Source organism: Coprinopsis cinerea (genome assembly GCF_000182895.1).
Source record: "Coprinopsis cinerea okayama7#130 chromosome 6 map unlocalized cont3.6, whole genome shotgun sequence".
In the NCBI taxonomy this organism is placed as follows: Eukaryota; Fungi; Basidiomycota; class Agaricomycetes; order Agaricales; family Psathyrellaceae; genus Coprinopsis; species Coprinopsis cinerea.
Window position 1 is genome coordinate 1,694,006 of NW_003307539.1, and position 16,604 is coordinate 1,710,609.

The 16,604-nt window shown below is 53.7% G+C and overlaps 4 protein-coding genes and 1 non-coding gene across 5 annotated transcripts; all 5 read left to right on the top strand.

The window, feature by feature from the left end:
* Positions 1 to 731: 731 nt before the first annotated feature.
* On the top strand, positions 732 to 3,593 carry CC1G_09467 (acetate--CoA ligase; the record flags this gene model as incomplete). The annotated part of the gene is made up of 9 exons (XM_001840531.2): positions 732 to 881; positions 949 to 1,098; positions 1,159 to 1,665; positions 1,730 to 1,881; positions 1,933 to 2,232; positions 2,285 to 2,519; positions 2,573 to 2,654; positions 2,727 to 2,874; positions 2,941 to 3,593. 9 exons carry the CDS (start codon positions 732 to 734, stop codon positions 3,200 to 3,202), a joined length of 1,986 nt encoding a protein of 661 aa, XP_001840583.1. The 3' UTR covers positions 3,203 to 3,593.
* A 325-nt stretch (positions 3,594 to 3,918) lies between these two features.
* CC1G_09466 (ankyrin repeat domain-containing protein 50) lies at positions 3,919 to 7,223 on the top strand (the record flags this gene model as incomplete). The annotated part of the gene is made up of 7 exons (XM_001840530.2): positions 3,919 to 4,096; positions 4,166 to 4,339; positions 4,393 to 4,417; positions 4,466 to 5,020; positions 5,075 to 5,240; positions 5,295 to 5,424; positions 5,482 to 7,223. The coding sequence occupies 7 exons, from the start codon at positions 3,919 to 3,921 to the stop codon at positions 7,221 to 7,223; spliced, it is 2,970 nt and encodes a 989-aa protein (XP_001840582.2).
* A 242-nt stretch (positions 7,224 to 7,465) lies between these two features.
* On the top strand, positions 7,466 to 7,553 carry CC1G_20227. Its single transcript has one exon. It is a non-coding gene; the product is annotated as a tRNA-Gly (tRNA).
* Positions 7,554 to 8,014: 461 nt separating this feature from the next.
* CC1G_09464 (hypothetical protein) lies at positions 8,015 to 12,197 on the top strand (the record flags this gene model as incomplete). Its single annotated transcript, XM_001840528.2, has 11 exons — positions 8,015 to 8,073; positions 8,138 to 8,159; positions 8,220 to 8,704; positions 8,773 to 8,797; positions 8,854 to 9,001; positions 9,069 to 9,345; positions 9,408 to 9,876; positions 9,939 to 10,264; positions 10,327 to 10,464; positions 10,534 to 12,035; positions 12,088 to 12,197. The coding sequence occupies 11 exons, from the start codon at positions 8,015 to 8,017 to the stop codon at positions 12,195 to 12,197; spliced, it is 3,561 nt and encodes a 1,186-aa protein (XP_001840580.2).
* Positions 12,198 to 12,474: 277 nt separating this feature from the next.
* Positions 12,475 to 16,111, top strand: CC1G_09463 (1-phosphatidylinositol-4,5-bisphosphate phosphodiesterase 1; the record flags this gene model as incomplete). The annotated part of the gene is made up of 11 exons (XM_001840527.2): positions 12,475 to 12,550; positions 12,683 to 12,728; positions 13,023 to 13,255; positions 13,306 to 13,691; positions 13,743 to 13,913; positions 13,966 to 14,272; positions 14,327 to 14,619; positions 14,690 to 15,188; positions 15,251 to 15,384; positions 15,505 to 15,913; positions 16,020 to 16,111. 11 exons carry the CDS (start codon positions 12,475 to 12,477, stop codon positions 16,109 to 16,111), a joined length of 2,646 nt encoding a protein of 881 aa, XP_001840579.2.
* Positions 16,112 to 16,604: the final 493 nt, after the last annotated feature.

Genomic DNA, 16,604 nt, shown 5'->3' on the forward strand with positions numbered 1-16,604 from the left:
TATTCTCAGACAGAAAACGTAGTTACGGGGGACTAAATTTATCTCGAACAAACCCCTCGGGGTCTTTTGGATTTAGAAAAAGTAGACTTGGACTAAATTTCGCTACGGGAAGTCATCCAGTGGTGCACTTGATCTTTTTATGGCTGGCTCAGGTCAAGGGGATCACTGGCAGACCGTTGCTTTGGGGATTTTCCATTTCTCTTAAACGGTTCTAAGATCAACCCATCTGCCCCGCATCTTCGCTTTGCCCGCAAATCCGATCCCGCTTTCCATAGGAGCGCGCGCGTGCCTGGCCCAGTCGTACGGCAGAACCACATCATCAAACATAGCCTACATACCGCCACCACGCTTCCTTCGACCTTGTGACTTCCTCTGAGAAAAGTGAAAGATAACGAACATAAAACCCTAGCACAATTACCTGGATTATCATTCACCATCGACCCTCGTTAAACGGGCTCATCGCCAAGTGGCCGCGGCGTCCCCATAGCTGCCGATAACGTGGGGCTAACGCCATGATGTGGAGAGGCGTAAGGTTGCTCCGAGCGGGATGGGGAGCCATTGCCGAAACAGAAATAACTCTGACCCAACCTGCGCCAAGACGGTGGTCGCATGATCAGAGTGTCGGACGTAAAAGGAAAGCCCCTAATGCGTCGATAAAAAGCCGTTTGCCGCCCAAATACGACAACTCTCCTCATTCCCCCTCCCATCCCACCACCGCCTCGCTCTCTGCAATGTCCGAAGGTCCAATCCGAGTCGCTCCCCACCCCATCGCCAAGCGCGTCAAGCATGGCTGCAAGACGCCCCATGTCTCCCATATTGACGATTACCGAAGCCAGCACCGGGAAACCATTGGCCACGAATCCGACAAGTGGTGGGCAAAGGTGTGTTCTTCTGCGCTTCGAGTTCTTTTCTGTCCCTTGGGCTTATTTCGTGTCTTCGATCATATAGAAAGCTCATGAGCTTCTTTACTGGGATCGACCATTCCATACTGTCCGCTCGGGCAGCTTCGAGAATGGCGACATTGCTTGGTTCCCTGAGGGTGGTTTGAACGCCTCCTATAACTGCGTTGACCGCTGGGCGTTCAAACATCCGGAAAAGGTGTGTTATACTCTTCTCTTATTCACTTCGTTCATCTTCTAACCACCATCCATTCACCAGACCGCGATTATCTACGAAGCAGATGAACCTGGCGAGGGAAGGGAGATCTCTTACGCGGAACTCCTACGGGAAGTCTGCAGCATCGCAAACGTGCTCAAGTCGTTCGGCGTCAAGAAGGGCGACACCGTCTCCGTCTACCTCCCCATGACCTGGCAAGCCATCGCCGCCTTCCTCGCGTGTGCCCGCATCGGCGCCATCCACTCCGTCGTCTTTGCTGGCTTCTCGGCCGAAGCATTGCGTGATCGTATGCAAGATTGCAAATCGCGTGTGCTCATCACGTCCGATGAAGGGCGGCGCGGTGGGAAGGCGATTGCTACCAAGGCCATCGCGGATGCGGCCCTCAAGGAGTGCCCGGCGGTTGAGAAGGTGTTGGTGTTGAAGAGGACGGGTAACCCGGTTCCGTGGACTGAGGGTCGGGATGTGTGGTGGCACGAGGCGGTCGCCAGGGTGCCGAGGTACTGCCCTCCCGAGGTCATGGCATCCGAGGACCCTCTCTTCATCCTCTACGTACGTGCTATCCACTTGAACGCGATTTGGAACAATGGCTAAAATCGCTCATCTATCACTTTAGACTTCTGGCTCGACTGGCAAACCCAAGGGTGTCGTGCACACGACTGGTGGATATCTACTCTGCGCCGCGTTGACTGTCAAATACGTCTTCGATGTCCACCCCGACGACAGGTTCGCTTGCATGGCCGACGTTGGCTGGATCACGGGCCACACGTGCGTCTCATCTCTTTCTTCGTATTTGGCCTTATCTGACCTCTCCTCTAGTTACATCGTCTACGGTCCTCTCGCTATTGGCGTTACCACCACCGTGTTCGAGTCCACTCCCGTATACCCCACTCCTTCACGATACTGGGAGACCGTCGAGAAGTACAAGCTCACCCAGTTCTACTCGGCCCCTACCGCTATCCGACTCTTGCGCCGCCTCGGACACGAGCACGTCAACAAGCACGATTTGAGCAGTTTGCGTGTGTTGGGAAGCGTTGGAGAGCCCATCAACCCCGAGGCTTGGCACTGGTACAACGAGCACGTCGGAAAGACCGAGTGTGCTATCGTTGATACCTTCTGGTGAGTACATTCACCTACTACATGACATGATGCGTTCTGACTGATTGTTCAGGCAAACTGAGACTGGTTCCATCGTCGTTACTCCTTTCCCCGGTGCTATCGAGACCAAGCCTGGTGCCGCGACTGTGCCCTTCTTCGGTATTGAGCCCGCCATCTTGGAGCCTACCACTGGAAAGGTGCTCGAGGGCAATGATGTCGAGGGTGTTCTCACTATCGCTCATCCCTGGCCTTCTATCGCTCGAACCATCTACGGAGACCATCAGCGCTACCTCGAGACTTACATGAAGGTTCGTAGCTTCAACTAACGCTTCTTAACTCTATGAACTAATGGTTCTATTAGCCTTATCCCGGCTACTTCTACACCGGTGATGGCGCTGCTCGTGATGAGGACGGCTACATCTGGATCAAGGGTCGTGTTGATGGTACGTAGATTTGCATTCCTCGACCCCTCATTGGGGTCCATGACGTCGATCTCACTGATGGTGTCATTACAGATGTCATTAACGTTTCTGGCCATCGTTTGTCCACCGCCGAAATCGAATCCGCTCTCATCACCCACACTGGAGTTGCTGAGACCGCCGTCATCGGTACCGCCGACGAACTGACCGGCCAGGCCGTCTACGCCTTCGTCACTCTCAAGCCGTGCGTATTTCCATCTTCGTATGACCCCACGGTCCCTTTTACTTATCCATTTTTCGATTGCTCCAGTGAGTTCAAGTTCGACCCCGAGAACGAGGCTGGCCTCTCCAAGGAGCTCATCCTCCAAGTCCGCAAGATCATCGGTCCCTTTGCTGCGCCCAAGCGGATCTATATCGTCAGTGACCTCCCCAAGACTCGCTCCGGCAAGATCATGCGACGTATCCTCCGCAAGATCGTCGCTGGCGAGGCTGACCAGCTCGGTGACCTCAGCACCCTCGCCGACCCGGGCATCGTCGAAGTCATCAAGGAGAAGGTCGCCTCTGCTGCGTAAGCGCACGATGTAGTACACTCACTCATCTACCACCCGCCCTTTTCGTTCATTCTCCCCGATCTCACTTCTCACCACCGACCATCCACCACCCACCCGAAAACGATCTCGCTCGCGCGAGGAGGGACAGGCGTTAATGCTTATTTCGTATGTGATGATTTCGGATTGTAGTCTCGTTTGTGTCGTTCTCCAGGATTCTCTTGTCTTGTCTTGTTTGTGCTACCCAAGTCCTCGGTCTCATATCCATCTCTCGACCTTTGTAGTTTTACCAATCCTTTTATTGCTTTTATTTACCCTGCTTGTTACCCTTATCTGACCGTAGCTACTCTGTTATTGACGACGGAAGTCAAAAATCTGTATTATAGTCCACTATTGATTCTGATCATCTTGTTTTTATTGACGACTGGTGCTTCTTTCACTCTGAAGTTTGATGAAGTTTGAATTTCGCCGTTTCGCAGTAGGTGGCTGGTGATGGTGCTTGACGGTTTGATGGGCGCCTAATATGTTTTTACCCACGCACAGCTGCCTCATGCTGGCAACACCGCACACACTGCGCCCATCTTGATACCTTATCGCCATCTCACTCCAGCGCACTTGCTTTCCTGCCGCCCTCTCTTGGTCACCACCTGAGCGCTCTGCTGGATTGGACTTGGATTGGGTGGGTACAGAGAGATAGCGTCGCTTGCTGTCTTCTGACTTGGCTTACAGGACCGTCAACTATGTCTGTTGCGGGGAGGAATAAATCGCTTCCTGCTGCGCGCAATGCGGGCGGCACAGTCCCGAACGTCAGCTTGGGGGAAGGAAACACCATAACCGGAGGGACAGTAATCGGAGGAGATCATATCATCTATAATATCCATCCCCACGCCGAACGTCGAAACTCGACCGAAGATCGTGGTGAGTAGCTGACCCACCCTGGTCCGTGGAGCCCCCAGACTGCTGTTAACTTACGACCTACCTATCTAGATTCCCTGATATCCGATATTACGACTTATTTCGATCTCAAGTCGAACTCGAGAGCAATTCACATCGACGTGAGGAAGAAACGGATCCCTGCGACCGGAAACTGGTTCGTCAACAGCAAGGAGTATCAAGAATGGAAAGCCACAAAGGGTGCTGTTCTCTGTGCTACCGGAATCCGTAAGTTTACTTGCGTTCACAGCAGTAACTATCGAGTTTGATGAATCGTAAAGCTGGTGCTGGGAAGACAGTTTTAATGTAAGAGCGGAGCAATTGGGAATAGACGGATTGCTGACTGATTCCCAGGTCGCGGGTGGTCGATGACCTCCTACCACTTGAGGAATCTGTTGACCACAAGATCTGCGTGCTGTACATCTACAACCGTTACAATGAAGCTCTCTCGATTGGCGACATTCTGAAATGGTTCATTCTCCAAATTCTTCAACGTCACAGCCGTGACCTCGTGGACTTCGTCAAGCCCCTTTATCGACGTGGTCGACTCGAGAGAACCAGCCCCTCTGACGAAGATCTTATGAACATGCTCCTCAGGCTGGAGGGTCATTTTGATCGCATCTACTACGTCGTCGACGGTGTAGACGAAGTCGATCGCAAGTACCAGTTCGACCTGATTCTGGCCTTGGGACAGCTACAGGGGAACTTGATCTTCGCGTCCCGCCCACTGGAGGACCTGCGGACGGAGTTGAGGAACGCCAAGTATGTGAACTTGTTGGCGCAGGACGAAGACCTCCGACTGCTCATCGATGACCGGCTGAGACGGTACAAGGGCCTACGTCGGGTTTTGGAGAGTCACCTGTATCGGGAGGAGGTCATTGCGATGATAGCTGAGAAGGCGGCTGGAATGTGAGTGGCTCGTGTTTGTCTATCTGAGGGCCTCCCTCACACAGCTGTATCTAGGTTTCTCCACGCAGCTTTGCAAATCGAGGCCTTACGCAGCTGTTTGTCACTGGCTGCCGTAGAAGCGAAGCTCGAACAGTTTCCCGCAGGAATAGAGGGGATGTACGCTGCTAGCATCGCTCGGATCGAGAACCAGGACCCGGAACTCGTGGTGATAGCCAAGCAAGTGCTCTTTTGGCTCGTCTTTACCCGTGGGTCATTGTCGTTGCGGGACCTTCAGGCCGCGCTGGGTGTAAACCCGGAAACCTTCAGCGTTGAGAAGTCGCTTATGCCGGACAAAGACTCGATCGTTGACCTCTGCTGTGGTCTCGTCGAGGTGGACACGGAAAGTGACGTCGTTCGACTTGTTCGTGAGTGTCGTGCCTGTGTGTCGCGGTATGATTGCCTGCTGACTCCCCCCGATCTAGATTTGACAGCTAGAGACGCACTTGAACCATTTCTGCTCAAGGACTTTCCCCAACCCCACCTCTTCATCAGCAAAGTGTTGGCGCAGCGCATGGCCGACAACAATCTCCCTCGTTATACCATCGTAGAGCGCGAAGACTTTGTCGCCCACATTCGAAAAGAACCTCTGCTGGGTTACGCCTACCACCATTGGGGCACCCATGTTCTGGAGTGTGGAGATGGACCCGAAGCTGTCGACACTGCAATGGCCTTTCTAAGGCAGTGCAGCTCATTCCCCCGCCTCACATGGAACGGCTTGGACCTACTGAAGCCCCTCCACGTCGCTGCCAACTATGGCATGTCGATATACTTGTCCCATGCCTTTGCACCCCGCCAAACCTTGTCCGAGAGTAGCCGCCAGCCAGCTGAACAAGCCTTCAACAGTATTGGAGTCAATGCAACAACGATGCTAGGTTCCACAGCACTAACAATAGCATCCACTGATGGTCATGTCGATTTCGTGAAAAGGATTCTTACAATTCACAGCATTAATGCCAATGCGAGGGACAGAGACGGTAGCACGGCGTTACTCCTAGCGTCATTGTTGGGACGTGGTGAGGTCGTCAAGGAGCTCCTCCAGGTCTATGGAATCGATGTCAACGCTGCGGACAACGAGGGGTGGACTGCACTCATGCTAGCCTCGGAAGAAGGCCACGACGGAGTGGTCAGGCAGCTCCTCCAGTTCCATGGCATCGACGTCAACGCTGCGGCCAACGACGGGGGGACTGCGCTCGTCGTGGCCTCTCAAAACGGCCACGATGGAGTGGTCAAGGAGCTCCTCCAGGTCCATGGTATCAACGTCGACGCTGCGAAGAACAACGGGTGGACTGCACTCATGGTAGCCTCGCAAAACGGTCACGATGGAGTGGTCAGGAAGCTCCTCCAGGTCCACGGCATCGACGTCAATGCTACACTCAACGACGGGCGGACTGCACTCATGGTAGCCTCACAATACGGTCGCGATGGAGTGGTCAGGCAGCTGCTCCAGGTCTATGGCATCGATGTCAACGCCGCGGACGACGAGGGGTGGACTGCACTCATGCTAGCCTCGGAAGATGGCCACGATGGAGTGGTCAGGCAGCTCCTCCAGGTTCATGACATCAACGTCAACGCTGCGGACGACGAGGGGTGGACTGCACTCATGCTGGCCTCGCAACACGGCCACGATGGAGTGGTCAACCAGCTCCTCCAGGTTCATGGCATCGATGTCGACGCTGCGGCCAACGACGGGTGGAGTGCGCTCATGGTAGCTGCGGAAAATGGCCACGATGGAGTGGTCAAGGAACTCCTCCAGGTCCATGGCATCAACGTCGACGCTGCGAAGAACGACGGATGGACTGCACTCATGTGCGCCTCGCGAAACGGCCACGGAGACATAGTCAGACTGTTGCTTGAATACGGAGTTGACACGAATACAGCCGACAACAATTGCGATACTACCTTGATCGTGGCGTCCGCTAAAGGTCATGAAGCCGTCGTAGCGCAGCTCCTCGAGTGTCCAGGGATTGACGTTGAAGCTGCCAACAAAGCTGGAGACACAGCTCTATCTACAGCACAGACGCAAGGCTACGCGAGTATCATGGAACTCTTAACTAACTTCATACAAAGCCGGTCAATTCGCGACAACACCAGCAAGGGGGAGAAAAGGCGGCTCGGGACTCCTCTGGATGACTCTGGTAGACCAACCAAGAGAGCTCGCTCATAGGTGGCAGCGCGCGGTAGACAGTTGTGGTTAATCTTCGTTTCCCCTACTATATAGCTTTAGGACTAGTAGTTAGTGATCCGTAATCTATATTCCAGTAGCCTAGGCACAGACGATTTCGTGAACAGATAGCAATGGTCATGATCGCGACTCGAGTGTAATATTCAATATTTCAACGCTCGCGCAAGCTGGGGCTTCTTTCAGTCTAGACCTACGAGTCATTCAGCGGGGAACCTGAAACACAAGCATCAATGGGGTAGTGGTAACCTGGATCGTTGCCACTCATATCGAGATTGACTCGATCCGCCGGGGGTTCGATTCCCCCTTGATGCAACGCTAATTTAATTTTGCTTTTCCTTTCGTTGGTATAGTGCCTCATGTTATCCTCCTTCTTTTTCCGCGATAGTGCTTTTAACCTCTGCGCAATTTGGCTCACTGTTTTGCTCTTTTGTCTGGTTTTAGGCGCCATGATGAGGAAAGGACGAGCGGCTAATGGTTTGGCGCCCGACATTTTGACGCTTCGATGCTCGCGCATCTTCAGGAGCTGTATGTACACTCATGGCCTATGCAGGTCTCTATAATCCCAGTGGTGTGGTTTCCATACTCCACAGTGCGTTCCAGCGACAAGGCACGTTTCCCGAGTCGGGGTCGCTTAGGACGATGATGCCAAGGCAGATGGCGGGCCTCTCCTGTCGATGAACCTCTTCATTCACGATGGCCACGGGGCAGGCGCAAGGCGCAGTATGTAGGGACCCTGAGCTAGACAGGTTGCCTCTCGACCACGTTAATCGACTATGGCTGAAGCTGCCCATACTGCTGGCGAAGAACTCTTCAGACGTTGCGACTTTCTGGGGTACGCCACGTCTTCCTCCTTGACGCGACTTTCCAGCTCACTGCTGATTGACCTTATCAAATAGGGCTCAGAAACGATTCAGCGAAGTACGTTGACACGTATCCTGCTACTCTGCGCACCTATGCTAAAGCTACGGATTACTATAGGCCTCGAAGCTCGCCCCGAAAGAACCCAAATACGCTTTGAACCTCGCGAAAGCCTTTTTCGAACAGGGCAAATACGAAGCTTGTGTCAAGACTGCGAGGGTTGCGTGGCAGAAGATCAGTCCGAAGGCGATCATCGATAGTGACGATGTTGCTGTGCAGGTTGCGAGTTTGTATGCCAGGGCTCGCATATATGATGCGTACCAGAGGAGGTTGGACTCGGATGGGGCTTCAGACGCGACGAATTCTCCACCAGCACAAGTGCAGGTGAATGCGGCGCAGGAGAGGTTGGCGGCGCAGATTGCCACCGCGATTGACGGGTTCATCGAGAGAGGACTTGAAGGTGATAACCCGGTTTTTGACGCGTCTTTTGGAGTGGTTTGGAAGCAGTTTCGGAATGTTGAGGAGGAGCGGACGGAGGAAGAGAAGGAGAAGGTTGTGAAGGCGGGGCGGCATTTGTGGAGTATTCCGATTCTTAAAGCTGAATTGTGAGCTTTCGCTTTCTCTTTTGAGGTTCAAGTGGGAAAGGGAAGCTGATTGGTGTTGCTTCTGGTAGGCATAAGAATGCGCATCTGAGGAAGGTGAGTGTCGTCTCTATTGTATGGTAACTTTGCGGGTGGCTTATCATTTGTTGTAGTTCGAAGCGGAACCGTTTTACTCCATTACGGAGAACCTCATTGTCGATATCAATACTAAAGACGCCAGTGGGCTTCCTATCGAGAAACGAAATGGACGTGCTGTCCTGGTTGGAAGTTCGGCGATTCTCATTGCAGGATTTGGTGACGGTACGCCCTCCTCCTCGCAATACCTCATACCACAAAAGCAGGGCTCAATTTCCTGTTGTTTTTGTAGGGAGAAACGTCCTGGGCAACATCATCACCCACGGCAAGTTCCTCAAAGACGTCACCTCGATGGGACGGTCTGGCCTCCGAGCAAGCGAACGCAATCTACACGTTACAGCCGTCGAGATTGAGCCTGCTCTGGTTTCGAGGTTCTTGATCACGTTGTGGTTGCTTGAGAGGCTACAGGAGAAGAAGAGGGCAAAGGAGGAGAAGGGTGTTTCGGAGATTGTTGCGACGCTGCTATTCTTGCATACGACCTTGATTATGCCCGGGTATTGTGCTGATTGGTATGTCAAGCCTTTTTCGGAAGGCTTTGGTACTGGGGTACTGAATGCAGCTCGTGGTCTAGGGTCCAGCAGGCCATCGACGCCCTCCTCGCACTCCTAGCTGAAGGCCGAACACACCTCTTCTCTTCCATCCACATCTCAGCATCGTCGATCGAGCCTATCACCTATTTCCTGCGGCTCTGGTCCACAGTCCGGTCTCTTCGAACCGTCAAAGACTTCCTTGCGTCCAACCCCATAAGCGACCGCCACCCAGTCAAACGTCTCCCCGAGAAACCCTCAGCTCTCTTAGCTAAGGGCGTTAAGGATGTGGACCAGCGCCCAGGGTCGTCAGAACCTATCTACAACGATGTGGATAAGGAGCTGGTGGAGTGTCATTTGAAGTTGAGGGTGTTGTTCCCGCCGAAGAATCTTTTGGGGAGGCATCCGGCGGTGGCGAAGTATGTGAAGTGTAGGGGTGTGCCGTCGAGGGAGCTGGCGATGGCTGCTGAGGAGGAGATTGAGACTACTTGGGCTGTGAATGTTGCGCTTTTCGTACGTCCTTTTTCCACTTTCCTATTCATCGAGAGTAAATACCAACGAACTGTGATTCATAGGACCCACTCAACCTAGTGGACGACTCCACAGAGCCCTACCCCCGCGTCACCGACAACCCGTTCGACGCCCTCTTCCGCTTCCTCACCAAAACCCGCGAAGCCGTCAAGGACAAGCAGATGTCTCCCGGCAAAACGGCTATCGCGATCGCGACGAATTGGTTTATGCTCGCGTCGGACGTGATGGCGTGGTGGGGTGAGAAGCTGACGGTGGAGATTCTGGTGGGGGATGTGTATAGGGCGATGCCGTTGCTTGTTGAAGGGGATCTGGGGCCTAGGCCGGAGGGGTTCCCGAGGAAGTATATGAGGGTGGGGATGAATACGTTGCCGTAGGTGTTGATTTTGGGATATGCTTTGAGGAGGAGGAGAGCTGAGTTGGTGGTTTTTGTAGGGATCAGAATCAGGGTCTTATACCGATTGCGACGTCGATCCTGCCTTTTGTGGATGTGGTCGACAAAGCGGAGGTCATGATGGATACGAATATGCGTCCGGGAGACAAGAGGGTTTCGGTGGCGCATTTCTACTACCAGTGAGTCCTACCTTCTCTTGATTATTCTCCTACATCTACTCATGGAATGATGGCGTCGAAATTGAATAGGCATACACTCCTTCAAGCCCGTGACATCCCCAAGTTCCTCGGTCTAACAGTCTTCTACAACCCCAACGACGTCTACAACATCCCCATCTACTTCCGCCCTCCGCAGCTCCCCCGACCACTCAAAGAGCTAGCCTCCAAAGACGCTCTCATCAACTGGCTCACCTCCCTCCTCTTCGCCATCATCTCCGACGGCCAGGCCGATGCTCCCCCGAACGACCAAGCCACGTCCTTGACTTTAGGCGGGTTCTTCGAGTTTCTGGTGCACCTCCACCGCGTGGGGTTCCCTGGCCATTGGATGGGTGATTTCGTGGGTGATCTAGTGGAAGGAAGGATTGAGACGAGGGTTAGAGCGTACCACGGGACTCTACCCCGCGAGATCTGCGAACACGGGTGCGAGCCCCCCGGGTCGCCCACACCCACACCAAGAACCATCGACCTCCAGTTCCTCCAAGCGGAAGTGGAGGCGACCCTAGCTCTCGTTTGGCGTGCACTACCCTTTCCGGTAGCGCTCCCCGACCGGTTCAAGGCGAAGTGGGAAGACGAGGTTGAGACGTACCAGGCCCCGGTGGAGTTGGCTGGGGATGAGTATTTGGGCCCGAAGTATAGTAAGGCGGTGCAGTTGGTGTTTTTTAGGCCGAGGAGGGGGGTGCCGGTGTGGAGGATGGTGGAGAGGTTGCATCGGAGGCTGGAGGGAGGGGAGGAGGGGGAGGGGGTGTATAAGTGCTATGAAGTTGAGTGGGTAAGGAGTGAACCTACAGCTGAGCCTGATGAGAAGGAGAAGGGAGAAGAGAAGGGAGAAGAAGGGAATGTGGAAGAGGGGAAGGGAGAGGAGGCGGAGGTGGAGGCGGAGGTGGAAGAGGGGAAGGTGGACGACGGTGGCGATGGCGAAAAGACCACTTTGGAAGATGGAGAAGCGAATGGTGGGTGTCAGAATAAAGAGGGTCAGGGTGTTGATGAGAAGAAGCGTGGTGGAGAGGGGGAAGAGGCTGGTACCCACTCTGAAGGCGGCGAGAAGACGGAAAGTGGAGGTGGAGTCGACGACCCTCCGTCGGAGGACCAGGGAGATGATCAAGCTGAGAAGCCCACCAACGACACCTCTACGGGTACAACAGAAGTCAGCTCAGACGACCCTGTTGAAAACGCTGAGGGTCAAGCCTCTAAACCGCAGAACGGTGAATCTGCCCCACAGGCTCCAGCCCATTATTTAAGCACAGCGAATGGCAGTGGTAGCGAAGAGGGCGCCCAGACACCAGGTGTACCATTGTCCGACGCCGCTGAGAAGGGCAGTAACCAAGGCGAAGTCACTGACACCACCGAGGAAGCAAACGAGGACGATGAGGAGCTTCCCGACGATGGGGAAGACGAGATTCAAATCATCACACAGTCGTTGGAGGAACCTCGGAACGGGAACCTGGTATGGTACATGTCCAAACGATGGAAAGAGAAGATGGTCGAAGAGGGTTGGGAAGTCGTCGCATATCGAGATGACTACCGCATTATCGGTGAGCACTGTTCAGAGATCCAAAGTTCGAGTTTGTGCTGACCGAATTCTAGTGACGACGAGCTCGCCGGCGAGCGAATGGACTGTTTACGATCCTGAGGATCATACGTGCACAGAAGAGTGTTTGGGTGGACATGAGCTGCCTGGAGAATCGAAGGAGTAATGGGAAGTGCATCTCGCCACAGCTTTGGACGTATACTCGATATTCGCCTTACTACCACTATGATATTCATGAATGAACCGAGCCGTCAGTACTTAAGCGCCCAAGCAGTCTGGGCTGAAATGCGACAAACTCCGCTTCAATCGAAGAAGCTCACGGTGTCAGATTTTTCGACCGGCGCTGTGGTTCTTCTTCCACTTGCATCATCCTTCAACGTTTCAGAAGTTTCAAGCTCAAAGACCGCTGTTCTGTCAAGGCCGACCTGCAAGTAGACTCTACCATGGATAAACGTCCTCGAAACGCAAGGTCTGAGATGTATCTGTTGCGCCAACAGGAGACGATCGTGTTGTGCTACTGTGAGCTGTGATGCACACACAGTGGACGAACTCTGTCGGTCTGATCGTCAGCAACCGTGCACACGCCTGGTGTAGCGGTGTTGTTCCAAAAATAGCTCACTCGCTACGGCCTTCGCCAGAGGTTTTCTGAAGTTCATCTCACCCTGTTTCATCTTTGCCTGACACTGGCAAAACATCGGTGAGTGTACAGCCAAATTGACCTCGCCAGACGCTCATTGACCCCTAGCCTGTACAGGAACGGCTGCAGTGCTGTTCGACTCTAGAACGCGTCGAACATCTCTTGGCCTCCGTGGACGCGTCCCATCACGTGTCGTGGACCTCATCAGAGTGGGACGGTGGCACTGTTATCGATGCGATGGACAGCCTACGGTGGACCCTGAGCGGCCACCTTTTGCTTCATCTCTTCCATCTGAACCATCTCCAAATCCACCAAGATACCCTCCCAACACAGTCCAGCTAACCGCCTGTCCAGGAAAGCCAAAGAGTTCGCCAGAATGAGTGCAGAAATCCTCAAGTCGGAGGCGCCGAAAGACACGTCGGGTGTTCCCCATCCCACCGACGATGCTTCGCCATTCTCGATCCCCGATATCGTCTTGAACGGCACTGAAATGACCAAGATCTCGAAGAAGGGGAAGAAACGAGTCGTGTTCCGGATCGACCCTGACGAGGGACGCCTCCTTTACAAGTCGAAGAAGGGCGGGCTGGGTATGTCAACTACGGCCCCTATCCACGAGTTCTAACTAAAGACTATGTAGTACCGATCGAGGCCATCAAGGAGATGCGCTCTGGCGAAGATGCACGATACTATTGCAACCAGTTCGAGCAGCCGGAGGAAGCGGAGAGTCGATGGATCACCGTCATCTACATCCTCGGCGGCGCCTATAAGACCCTCCACATCCTCGCAGACACGCGTGACGCCTTCCATGCCTGGGATACCACTCTACGCAAGTTGCACTCGGTCCGACAGGGCCTCACCACCGGGCTGGGGAATATGGAAACGCGAGAGGAGGTCTGGGAGAGACAGTATTGGAAAGGGGCTGATGAGGAAGGCGACCAGGTCCTCGACTTTGATGATGTCGACCGTCTCTGCAAGCGACTCCACGCGAATATCCCTACCCCTCGGCTTCAGCAGCTGTTCAAGGTGTGTGTATTGGTTGTGTGTCCATTTCTAGCGGGACTGACGACCGTGAAGGAAGCTGACACGGAGAACAAAGGCCATCTTGACTACCCCGCGTTCCAACGATTCGTCAAGAAGCTCAAGCGTCGACCTGATGTCGAACAGATTTACGGTCAGATCGCAGGGCAGAGCGGCGGTAAATTCGATTTTGCTGCCTTCGAGAAGTTCATCAAGGAGGTCCAGAAGGTGTGTACACCAGTTTGTCGCGATGTGGACGGTCTTCTGAGCTTCCCTGAAGTCCCCGCTTTCAACCGACGAGCTTCGGGCAGTCTTCGACAAATATGCTACATCAGCGGATTCGACATCTCCCAACGAGCCTTCGGGTGCCCTGACCTTGGACGCATTCACCAAATTCCTAACCTCCCCAGACAATGCCGCCTTCGCCGAGGAGGGCAAGCCCATCTGGCAAGACATGACCAAGCCCATCTCCGAATACTTCATCTCATCCTCTCACAACACCTACCTCGTCGGTAATCAGCTCACAGGAGTCAGTACCATCGAAGGATACATCCGAGCCTTGCTTCACAGCTGCCGCAGCGTCGAGTGTACGTTTCCCCATCGACCATGGTTTCGAGCTACTCTTTAACATGCGCATCTAGTGGACATCTACGACGGCGATGACGAACCCGTCATTTTCCACGGCAAGACTCTGACCTCCAAGGTCCCGTTGCGCGATGTCTGCGTCGCGATCATGAAGTACGGGTTCACGACTTCGCCCTATCCTCTACTGGTGTCCGCCGAAGTCCATTGCGGCCTCGCTCAGCAAGAGAAGATGGTGGATGTCATGACGGAGGTCTGGGGCGACGCCTTGATCCAGGCTCCGGTCAACGGTCGACCACAGCTCACCCACCTGCCCAGCCCTGAGGATCTCAAACACAAGATCCTTCTCAAGGTACGATTTCATAGACGTATCCCGCGCTAAACCCTTCCTGACGTTCATCGATATCGATTACTTATAACAGGCCAAGAACCTCTACGTCGTCGAGCAGCTGGCCAAGGCCAAAGCGAAGAGGGCAGAAGAGAAGGCCGCCGTCCTCGAAGCCGATCCCTCCTCAGAGTCTACGAACGAATCCACCGACGACGACGCTGGCGAGTCCAAGCCCGGTGCTCTGGGCGCGCTCAAGTCTAGGTGGCGCAAGATGCGGGGCAAGGATCCCAAGCCCGCCAAGCCCAAGGTCAAGATGTCCTTCCGCCTCGCCTCGCTCTTGGTGTACACCATCGGCGTCAAGTGTCATGGTCTCAACGATGAAGTCCAGTATGCCCCGGAGCACATCTTCTCGCTCTCAGAGTACTCGGCGAACAAGCTGTTGAAGGTGGGGATGTGGGATTTGATTAGGCATACGCAGGGGCATCTGGTTCGGATTTACCCCAAGGGTACGCGGGTGAACTCGACGAATTTTGAGCCCCATCGGTACTGGGCTAGTGGGGCGCAGGTTGTGGCTATTAATTGGCAGACGTTTGGTGAGTTCTGATGTGGTGGTGGGTTGGGCTTGAGTGGGATACTTAGGACGCCGGGTTTTTAGATCTGGGATATGTGATGAACCAGGCGATGTTCCAGAGGAATGGTCGCTCTGGGTACATCCTCAAGCCTGAAGCTCTCCGTTCGCTCGACAAGGACCTCTTCTCCAAGCGAACCAAGCACTTTTTGGATATCACAGTACGTATCACCATTCTCTTCCATGCCATCTTCATTTCATTTCAGTCTCATGAACTGATTGAACTGATAATCGCTTTTATGACGTACTTACTAACCAACCACCTACCTCCTTTAAACCAGATTATCTCCGCCCAACAGCTCCCTCCCCTCCGTGACTCCAAAGGGAACGAAGTATTCGGCAAATCAATTCCAGACCCCTTCGTCGAAGTCTCGCTCCTAATCCCTGACTGGACGAACTCTCCCTTCCTCCCGGAGAGCGCCAAAGCCGAGGGTGCCGAGTACCACTCCCCGAGCGAGGGGAACACGACGACGGCGACGTCGGCGCGGACGGTGAAGATGAAGACGCAGGTAGTGACTGATAATGGGTTCAATCCCACGTGGAATGAGCAGTTGCATTTGCCGTTTGATTGTGTGGGTGGGATGATGGATTTGATTTTTGTGAATGTTGCGGTTAGGCAGGAGGGGAAGGAGGATGAGGATGATGAGCCGTTGGCGATGTATTGTATCCCGCTTGGGAGCTTGAATCAAGGTGCGTTGGTGTTTTGTTTTGTTTTTATTTTTTTATTTTTTTTTTCCTTTTTCTTATGCGTTCGGTGTTCGGTTGCTCATCGTCGGTGTTTTCTTTACGTTTGTAGGATATCGCCATCTCCCTCTCCACGATGCGCAGATGAATCAGCATCTGTTCTCCACCCTCTTCGTCAATGTCGCCATCCGCGATGCGGACTAATTGTCGACGGAAGTGGAGTAATTAATTATACTAATCAGCGTTCGTTTGTACTACTATACCCTCTACAGGCTGGAGTCGACATTACTACTACTTTTTTGGCAATGCAGATGACTGGAGCCCCTGTTGACCAGGGCGGGCGTCTGAATCGTGCCCCCGGTGATTTCGAAATTCGGACCCTCCATGCCATAGGCTAATGGGCAGGAAGCAACGCGAGTGTCGAAGACAGGATTTGGACGCCTATTACTGACAGATGGGCGCTGCGATCGAAAGATTCTGAACTTCAGAGTGGTTGGTTACGGTCCTTCGAATTCTTTTTGGACGCCACAAAGCCGACAAGCGATTCTTGTCTTCAGGCGAGGAGGATGGTGGTATGTATGAATTAAAAATTACCGGTGGTATGGCTCGTATGTGTCGTGTTTGACGCATAATCGTCTTTAGGAGGTCCCATGGGACAGCTGACGATTCAGACATGGTGTTTATTTCTCCCTACCGT